General features: G+C 49.4%; 2 protein-coding genes across 3 annotated transcripts in view; one reads left to right on the plus strand and one right to left on the minus strand.

The window, feature by feature from the left end:
• Positions 1-5,676, minus strand: part of LOC135812596 (tRNA modification GTPase GTPBP3, mitochondrial-like) — a gene marked incomplete at its 3' end in the record, with an annotated part of 12,498 nt that extends 6,822 nt beyond the window's left edge. The window contains 3 exon segments of the mRNA XM_065325911.1: positions 659-779; positions 1,882-1,922; positions 5,207-5,676. Coding sequence (XP_065181983.1) covers positions 659-779; positions 1,882-1,922; positions 5,207-5,414 — 370 coding nt within the window.
• A 2,810-nt stretch (positions 5,677-8,486) lies between these two features.
• The window catches only part of LOC135811846 (putative pyridoxal-dependent decarboxylase domain-containing protein 2), an 18,775-nt gene continuing 17,261 nt past the window's right edge, over positions 8,487-10,000 (plus strand). The window contains exons 1-3 of one of the 2 annotated variants that reach the window (XM_065325085.1): positions 8,487-8,665; positions 8,791-8,855; positions 9,672-9,719. In XM_065325085.1, coding sequence (XP_065181157.1) covers positions 8,582-8,665; positions 8,791-8,855; positions 9,672-9,719 — 197 coding nt within the window. In that variant the 5' untranslated portion in view covers positions 8,487-8,581. Of the gene's footprint in view, positions 8,666-8,787; positions 8,856-9,671; positions 9,720-10,000 lie in introns of both variants that reach the window. The other variant, XM_065325084.1, reaches the window with a different exon arrangement.

Genomic DNA, 10,000 nt, shown 5'->3' on the forward strand with positions numbered 1-10,000 from the left:
GTACGTACTAACTTACAGGGAAATACGGTACTATTTCAAGTCAAGTAACCCTGGATAAGGAGACCACCTGGTGACAGAGACCACATTTTGAAGGTCCCTTGAGCGGTCGTCTTAGACAGGTTTCACTGTACATACATACGCACGGGTTCGTCCATGCACCCGTACACATGCACACACACGCGTGCACACACACACACACACACACACACACACACACACAAAACCGCAACACACACACACACACACACACACACAATCATCCCAGCATGAAAGACAGTAGGATGAAGGACAGTGGACAGCAGCCTTTGGATGAAGCACTCCTGCCAGACTGCAATCACATATGGCCACACAGCAGCAGCAGCAGCAGAACTACGAACACCACCACCATCACCACTACCACCACCCCCGCTAGTACCAGCACCACCACTACCACCACCCCCGCTAGTACCAGCACCACTCCCGCTAGTACCAGCACCACCGCTACCACCACCCCCGCTAGTACCAGCACCACCACTACCACCACCAGCATCCCAGCCGCCAGTACCAACAACACCACCTCCATCCCCAGCACCAACGGCAGAAGTGGCGGGCGCAGCAGCCAAACCACCACCACCACCACCATCGACAGCAGCAGCAGCAGAACGAAATCCCACCATACCTGGCATCCAGAGAACCAGCGCTTCGTCGAGCACCTCGCCAGACTCAGGGTGGTGTAGTCGACGTAAGCATGCTTTGCGTGCATGCACCTTAGATTGTCCACCCAGCAACGACAACAGTGCCTGAAACGAAGCGACGTCACAGGAAAAACAGTACACAACCTTCAGAATAGTTTTCCAGGCGACAAAAATGCATTCAGACTGAAGAAAAGAGCTACTCGTAGCTTCAGATTTTTTACAAGCAACCATTTCAAAAAACTTCCGCAAGTACAGTCGGACCTTGCTTATCCGGTCCTCGTTTATCCGGATCCCTCGCCATCCGGAAGAAAATCGTTGGTTACCAATTTACAGCATATGTCATGCATACATGCAGTATGTGTGTTCGATTATCCGGTTCCCTCGCCTATCCGGATGTTTTTGTGGGAAACGGATGTGTGCGGTTTTTGCGAGGTCTGACTGTACCTCCATTGCCTTCTCTTCGGTCTAGGCGTGAACGTGTGAACAGTGGATGTGTGGGGTTACAGGCGTGAGATGCAGCCCATCTGGCTGTATGGGCCTTCCGCGGGACAATGACATGGTGCAGCTTGGCTCCGGATGAATCATAGAACAGCATCATGCAGTATACAGGAACATCTTGCACAACTCCTCAAGTGCATACTCTTCATACACTTGGCAATCACTGTCCGTACGATGATGGACTCTACCCTCCGCAGAAGCAAGAGCTGGTTGCTCCTCATCAAAGTTGCCGATTCGCGGTGCGCGCTTTCTAGAAATAGCTATGCTCTTCGCATTTCTAGGTTACATGAAGACCCGGAAGGTGCAGTGAAATCAATCCCAAATGACACCTGAAAAACACAGACACCTCAAAATCGGCGGACCACTTCATGTAGTTCCTCAGTAGCAGAAATTCGCACACTTCTCTGTCTACAGGAGGAAAGCTTGGACTAGTCAATTGGGTGTCTGCATTCCTCAAGCCCCGCCGTACAGACTGCAACGCAGGCATAGCACCATGATCGTTCCTGCAGCTACGCTACACACAAGGCGGAAGTATGGGGTGGCAAACGGCGGCCAAAAATGTGTTTATGAGTTCGATTCCACTCATCAATACTTCCCAACTTTGGCTGAAACGCCTTTGCAACAGCGTTCACACACTGAGTTAGACGAGAAGGCAAAAATGCCTGTGTATCCGGTGAAGTAAAATAAAAACAAACAAACAAACACTGACCTGCCAGGTGTGAGGGCCAGAGAGACGCACCACAGACACGCCTGCAGGTACAAGCAAACCAGACGTAGATACAGCAGGTCAGAGTACACCTACCATTGCTGCTCATTGCCGACCATGCTGCCATATCTAGGGCACATCTAAGATCTACTGTACGCAGTACTATAATTATAGGAGCCAATTTTTTCCTCGTTCGCCGCTACAGTATTCGTAGTACTGTTCCCCGAGGAAAGAATCTAGGATGAATTTGTGTGCGTGTGTGTGTGTGTGTGTGTGTGCTAGTGTCAATTTGCGGATGACTCTGCTCTGCTCGCTACCACTCATGATGGTGCACAGCGGGCCCTTGACCTATTCATACATGTGGCATCTTCTTTCGGCTTGACAGTCAACCTGGACTAGACAAAGGTGATGGCTGCTGGATATGGACTCACGGAAGGTGACCGGCTGCCCCTGGAGGTGGCGGGTGAGGTGGTCGAGCGTGGGGATAGTTTTTGTTATCTTGGCTCTCTCCTTCACACGAATAGCCAATCCACCCCTGATATCAGCTCGCGCATTGCCGGTGCATTACGTGCATTTAGATTTCGGAGCCCTGCGCCAGCCGGTTTTCAATGACAGTAACCTTTCCCTTGCTACGAAGCGGCTTGTGTACGATGCATGCGTGCTGTCTCTGCTTCTGTACTGTGCTGAGTGCTGGGTGCCGTTGAAGCCCAACCTTAATGCACTTTGGTCTTTTCATCTGCGCTGCATCTGTTCCGTAATGGGTCTTGGCCAGCGGAATGTCTGGGACGAACGACTGACCAGGGTTGCTGTTCTGGCACAATGGAATCAGCGTCAACCCCGTGATATCCCCAGCCTGCTGACATCGCGCCGCATGAAGTGGCTTGGGCATGGTGTGCGAATGCATGAAGAGCATGCCCCGCGTCAGCTACTGTTTGGCACCCTACATCCTGTCCGTCCGATGTGCGGCCCGAGGAAAAGGTGGCGCGATGCTGCGCGGAAGGACCCGGCAGTGTTGGGCATCGACAAATGGTACGACTTGGCCTAGGATAGACGAGAATGGCGGGCCGCTTACAAGCCCCCGCCCGAACCCGTTTGTGCGCCTCTGCTGGTATCTTGTGTCGAGTGTGGTCGTCTCTTCTCCAGGAGTGGTTTTCCTCGTCACAAATGCCTCGGTGAGCGCCGTTAACCTGTATCGGAACAGAGAGGTAGCCGACAATGTTCTGCCTGCCAGCGCTGGTTCCGCAGTGCCGGAGGTTTGGCAGTCCACAAGTGCCCCATCTCCCTCCCCCCGACATCATCTCAAGCTCCATGTCAAACAGCGATGTCCGACATTGCTGCTCAGCCGACTCCTCTGCCGCCGCGTGTCCGGCTCGTTCTCTTAGGCCGCGGTCTCTCCAAGTTCAGCCGTTTTTGGCTTGCGCTGAAAGTGGCTTGCGACTAGCCAGCTGACGGTCACACCAAAACTGGCTGACGCGGGTTTTCCCGGGTTTTTCTGTGTCGAGTGTGGTCATCTCTTCTCCAGGAGTGGTTTTCCTCGTCACAAATGCCTCGGTGAGCGCCGTTAACCTGTATCGGAACAGAGAGGTAGCCGACAATGTTCTGCCTGCCAGCGCTGGTTCCGCAGTGCCGGAGGTTTGGCAGTCCACAAGTACCCCATCTCCCTCCCCCCGACATCATCTCAAGCTCCATGTCAAACAGCGATGTCCGACATTGCTGCTCAGCCGACTCCTCTGCCGCCGCGTGTCCGGCTCGTTCTCTTAGGCCGCGGTCTCTCCAAGTTCAGCCGTTTTTGGCTTGCGCTGAAAGTGGCTTGCGACTAGCCAGCTGACGGTCACACCAAAACTGGCTGACGCGGGTTTTCCCGGGTTTTTCTTTTTTTTGGAGGATGACCCCTGTGCCCAGTATACGTGATTTGCGTACACACTACGTCCTAATTTTGAATCTCCACGTGGGAAGAAACTACCTGACTACAACAAACGTCAACTCAAGTTCTTCAACTCCTCTTGGACTCTTGCACTTCAGCCAAAATTATTCAGCCACTTTCAGCGCTTCCAAACGGGTTGAAAGCTGAAAGTGGCTGGTGCCCCGATTTTCAGCCGTTTCCGTGGAAACCTCAGCCGAAAAAGAGTGCTTTTTTGGTTGAACGGCTGAATCGGGCTCGGTGTGACCGCGGCCTTATGTTGCAAGGCCCACTGTGGAGCCCGTGGTCGGTGCTGCCGCTGTACTCGTGGCTTCCAGAGCCATAGCTGCCGGCGATTGCTCTCGTATAAAAGCACCTGCTTGTATACGCGACATTACAGTAGTTACCGCGTATACAGTGGAAATTGTCTATAGCAATATGTCGCCGATAGTGATCAAATTCAATTTTCAAAAGACTTTTACTACATTATCTTTGCACCGGTTAAAGTAATTGATGTGAAATCAAGTCGTGTAAGAGGCGAACAGGAAGTTACTTCTTTGTGAAAAATGTGCCCAGTGTTGTTTCTTGAGCTCTACTTGTAGTACTGTAGAGGCAGAAAATTTCGTCGGTCAATAATTTCGTCCAACTCCAAAGAAAGGGATTTCGTCCGGTTGAAAATTTAGTCCATGGACTATAACAGTGTATTGAAACGCTGGACAAATCGACATTCGTCCGGCACTTAATTTAGTCCCAAAGCTCCTTGGACGAAAAAGACGAAATCAAATTCCAGACGAATATTTCTGCTTGTATAGTATTAGTTGTCCAAAATGCCTCCATCGTGAGGATATGCTGACGCTGTGTGTCAGGAGCCTTGGCTGCATAGGCATGATAGGGTGCATTTCTCAAAGTAGGAGTACACAGGGCCTACGCTGCAACCAACTATGCAGCGTGTATGTGTACGGCGCGCTGAGTCTTTTGATACCCCACTCGCATACAGTACATGCAGTATCGGTCATAGTATATCGCTTATAGGGATAAAATGCTCAAAATCAAAGACCAACGCTTTAGGCGATACTGACTGTATTATACCGGTATATTAAATGTGTTTATTAATTTTGCAGAGAGATGCAGAGAATCTGGTGACAACTCTGATGTATGGCATCTCTGGCAGGGAGCAAAGTCCGCATTGTTCATTTCTGTTCACACATGCCACCTCCCCGACGCTATCACTCCATCAGTCCATGTTCTACGTGAAGAAGGCCTTCACATTTTGAAATAATTTGAACATTTTTTATAATATTATATAAAAAAATGTTCAAATTATTAAATTTTACAAGGTCGAATTGTATGTGATGTTTGAAAAGATGAGTTGATCAAGTACTACATGTAGTGTATGTTTCAGTACAACATGACGCCATATTAACTCACCGCACTTTCCAGTTCCTGAAGATATGGCGAATATAGTGTGGCCACTTTGCACAGTATGGCTGGTGAGTCTCCTAATCGAGAAGGAAATAGGGGGCTGTTGTTGCTGTTCGCGGTGAAGGCAACGGCATACAGGTGGAAAAAACTCGGGAGGTTTAATGCGCAGACATACCAGCGGTCGCACTTTGGCTCTGGTCAGTCTGCCTAACATTGTCCAGTCGCTGAAGGGGGAAGTTCGAATTTCAATGAGCTACAAAAATTCTGTTGCACCAGTGGATTGGGTCAGTTTGAAAGACCCTCGATAAATCTACGTCGGGGAATCTTTGCCAAGCACTACTGTCTACCCATCCTGTAGTTTTGAGGTGGTTTATGTTGCTCTTGCCGTTTTGGTCCTTTTGCAAGTACTACTACTACTTACTAGTATCCCCTGCGGCCTATCCTGGTACATCACTTGCAGTTTTTGCTCTTGCATTATTTTGATTATTTGAGTCCTGGCTTTTCTTTTATTTCAAACATCTTTTGAAACAGAGACTCTGACTGCACTGAGCCAGAACGTGCACAACCGGAAGGAATCAAACGTGCACCACGTGGCCGGTCGTCGACTCGCGCTCGATCGTACTCGATCGACTAGATATCTAGACTCGTCGCTCGCTAGCGCTGTTATCAATATCATGGTTATAGTAGGGATTTCAGTCACGTGACTTTTTGGCCCGAAAGAGCCTTCATGCAGCTGCATTGATTTGGGGATCTGCGCATGGCACAATTTTTGCGGAGGCGTTCAACTGTCACTGGATGATGCAGTGACGCTTGGAGACAAAATCGAACGGGTTTACATGAGAGTAGAGGTTTTGAGCTTTCATTTGGTACCAATCTCGGTGAAATGGCGTAAAAAAGACTGGATTCGTGCGTCTTTCAATGATTTCAAAGTCGATTTTCGATATGATGCAAGCATTGCACACACTCGCAACATCGATAATCGGATTCTGCACCCTCGATTTAGTTTAGATCAGTTCCTTGTATCTTGCTGACGAGTCGCGGTTGTTCGCGAAATTTAGTAGAACGCCATGGCGTGCGAGAAAGACGAGTCTTGGATTGGCCCTCTGTGCAAGAAGCTGTCTCTGACGCGTAAACAGTTGCAATGCGCTCCGTCTTGACTCGCCATCAGGGCGGGTAGCAGTGGATAGTCCTGGCCAGCTGACGAACAGCCTCGTCCTTGAACTTCTGTCGTGGACTACAAACACGCAAATAAATTGGCAGTCGCTGATTTTGCTGTTGTCAGCAGTGGATGGCAAGGAAATAGACAAAGTGAACGCGAAAGCAGTTGGGACGAAAGTCAAGCGGGTGAGATACCGACGGAAGAAGCTGCTGAAGGACAAAGCCGAGGACGCCATCAGCGAACTGCTTTGTCAGCCGTTCGTTCTGCCTGAACTGGATGTCATCCCAGCACATAATGTCGGTACTGAATCGTGTGACATTCAAAAAGAAAATGCCAGTAAATTTGAAAAAAATTCTGTCGAAAGCCTGTCAAAGAAAATCATTGATCTGGAAGAAGAATTAGCAAGAAAAAGGGAAACTGCAGAAATCTGTTGTGTGTTCCACGCGCCGAACCTGACACATCGGCCTTTAGCATTGACTCTCCTCCTCTCCTCTGGTTGCTTTAAACGTTCTCGGCTAAAACGAGATGTAAACCGGCATGTGGCTCGCCAGCATGGACTCTCTTACCCTGACTCTGGCTCCCTGTCACAAGGGAGTGACGTGGCCCTATGGGGCAGTCATGCTATAGTAGTAGTATGTGTGTGTGTGTGTGTGTGTGTGTGTGTGTGTGTGTGTGCGCGCGCGCGCGCCCGCGCACACACACGTGTGCGTGTGGGTGGGTGTTGGCGCACGGACTGGTGGTGGGTGCGCGTGTTCATGGATGAACAGGTCTATATGTATGCTTGAAATGGTGTGTGAGAGTGCTGTTGTTGCTGCTGCTGAGCCTCTGTCTCTCCTTCTGGCATGTGAACATTGCAATGTCGCGTATTAATTGTGAGGCCAGTCGCAACCACTTTTGCTGAGCGCGTCACTTGTAGATACATGTATACTATATTTTTACTTCGGCCGGGAAGCTCATTGTCCTGTTTCTTGTTCAAACATTAATTGGTACATGTATGCTATGCCATATCAGTATGTACATTTATCCAACAGGTGAATTTTGATACAATGAGCAGCAGTTTCATAGATTCTAAGCCTGTTGCTAAGGTCGTTGCTATGGACGCCATTGTTGTTATTTCTGTTCAGTTTTTAAAAATTCAAAAAAATATTCAGTGATTTTATACCGGTGGGCTCCACTAATTATGCTGTCCAAGTTTGGTGCGATTTGGAGCACTTTGGGCTGTTGCTAGGGTGTTGCTATGGCCTTCTTGAAACCCGTTTTGTGCCGTGCTTCCCATCCTAATTGTATACTTGCCGATGAAGGGTACCCACCCGTATTCAAATGATCATAACTCTGGTTTCCCTTGGCCGATTGCTCTGATTTTTTGGCTGGTTGATAATCACATCCATATCTTTCATTTGAGCCATAATTGCAGTATGCACTGTTGACAACAAAAAACCGCCTGAAATCCCTAGTTATAGGGAGGTTCTGCTCTACGTTTTGGGAACGCGACGCAAAGAATCACGCGAACTTTCTTCGCGTTCCCGTAACGTAAAGAAATGCTGTTCTGCTCTACGTTTCACCTAGAGAAGTCACGTGGAATGTGTACTGGGAATTTCCCCTTCCATATTTGGCAGCTTTCTGCATGCAGTTGATCGATACCCAGCAAATCCGTACGCAGTTTCTCTGCGTGTGCCACAACGTAGAGAACCCCATCTCCGCGTAGAAATCTGGAGCCAAAACACGCGAAGCCGTAGACTCTAACCCAGACACCTGCTCTCTACGTGATTTCTCTACGTTTCACGTATAGCAGAACCTCCCTAGTGTGCGATATCTACGCGGTTCGGTGCGCGCACATATGCACACAGACACAGACAGTGTACGAGTGTACTCGTACTGTACTGGGCGGCCGCGCGTCCGGGCGCGCGACATGCGCATCAGATCATGGCATGACGTATAATAAGTACTAAAAAAACTGGGTTTTAGTATTCCCTGGTTGCGACGTGGCATGTGTCGTCATCACTGCATATCGCTAACAACAATCAACATACAACAAACAAACAAGCGCGACAGATCTACGGCGCGGTGGAGAGTTCGTGCCGTTTTGGACCTACGCTCCACTGCTACAAACTGCACATCTGGCACATACTTTTACTGTAGTGTGTAGTCAGTGCAAACACAGACAGTGTGGTGTTCTTCGTAGGCCAATTTTTTTTATTGTTGGCTTGTTGCTGGCAGTAGAGATGTCCACCACGGAAGAGCAAGCAGCTGCGGAGCAGAACTCAAGTGGGGAGGAGGAGGACGCCCAAGAGCAACCCCAGCCTACAGTACGTGAAATTTGCTGAGTTCCATCCAGTGATGGTTTTTTTTGTATCTCTCCAATTGATTTATTGTTTTTATGTTTGTAATAAGTTCTCTTATTATGAGTTTGGCATTGTGTGTTGTGCAGCAGCAGAATACGACCGTGGAAGGCGCGCTGCGTCTCCTCATCGATTCTGTGCTCTCAGCCTCGGAATCGTATCCTCTCTGAGCGGGTAGAAAATTCTTATTTTTAAATTCAATGACACCAACCACGATGATGCTTGCTGACCCATGACACTATAAATTTTGTTTTATGCACTGAGGGATAGGCCAATCTCGGGGTTCTAGCCAGGTCAAAATAGGGGGGGGGGGGGGCAGGGGAAACTGTCACCCCGCAATCCTTTATCCATTTTCCAAAATTGTCTTGCCATGCAAAATGCACCGTACGAGGCGAACCCCCGACTTCGCCCCAGACAAGTGTGCCTGTATGAATCCTCTGTTCGTGACTATTGACTGCATTGTCGTTAAATTGCCGGAAAAACACAAAAATTGACAAATGGGTAGGGGACGCTCCATTTTCATAAGGGGTGCTCAATCAGAGTAGCCCCCCCCCCCCCCCCCCCCGCCATGCACACATTGTGCGTAGGATTTTAAAGCTGGATGCAGTATGCATGTGTCCAGGGCATGTGTACGTGCGCACCTACCCATGTCGTATCCGCGTTCAAGTGGATTGTGTGTGCGTGTCTGTGTGTGTGTGGTGTATAGCCGTGCAAAGGCAAGACCACTCTTTAGCTTGCCGACGGTGGTCTGCTCTCATTTGGGAGTGTACCATACTTTCGGTAGTATCGGCCAAGGTGGTTAGCAGTTTGCGAGCCCAAAAATTCACCCGATTTGAGAAGAAGACAAAAACATCACAAAGGCCCTGAAATGAAGTGGCACTTATTTCAGAGAGGCGATAATGAAAGATCGGCCCCAATTCCGGAAAATACCGTATGTTTGTTTCCTTGACTCACCGGCATCCGCCTGCGTCAGACCATTCGCCGCACCCGAGGAAAGTACTGGCAACAAGCTGAATGAGGAGTAAGTACTAGTAACAAAACTTCCCCAGGCAGGTCCAGGGTTTGCTAGGCTGCCTGGCACGCGCCCGGTCAGATTCTACGACCAGCGTTGTATACAGTGCATGTGCTTGAAGGTGCGTTGTGTATGTGGGTGAGTGTGAGTGTGAGAGGGGGGGATGGGATCCTACGCACACCCACTGACCAATGGGCTATCTGTGGCTGGAATATGGTGTGCTACGTTGTGTTGTGCAATCTCTCTCTCTCTCTCTCTCTCTCTCTCTCTCTCTCATATGAGTTCCTATC

Source organism: Sycon ciliatum, chromosome 3, assembly GCF_964019385.1.
Source record: "Sycon ciliatum chromosome 3, ocSycCili1.1, whole genome shotgun sequence".
Taxonomy (NCBI): domain Eukaryota; kingdom Metazoa; phylum Porifera; class Calcarea; order Leucosolenida; family Sycettidae; genus Sycon; species Sycon ciliatum.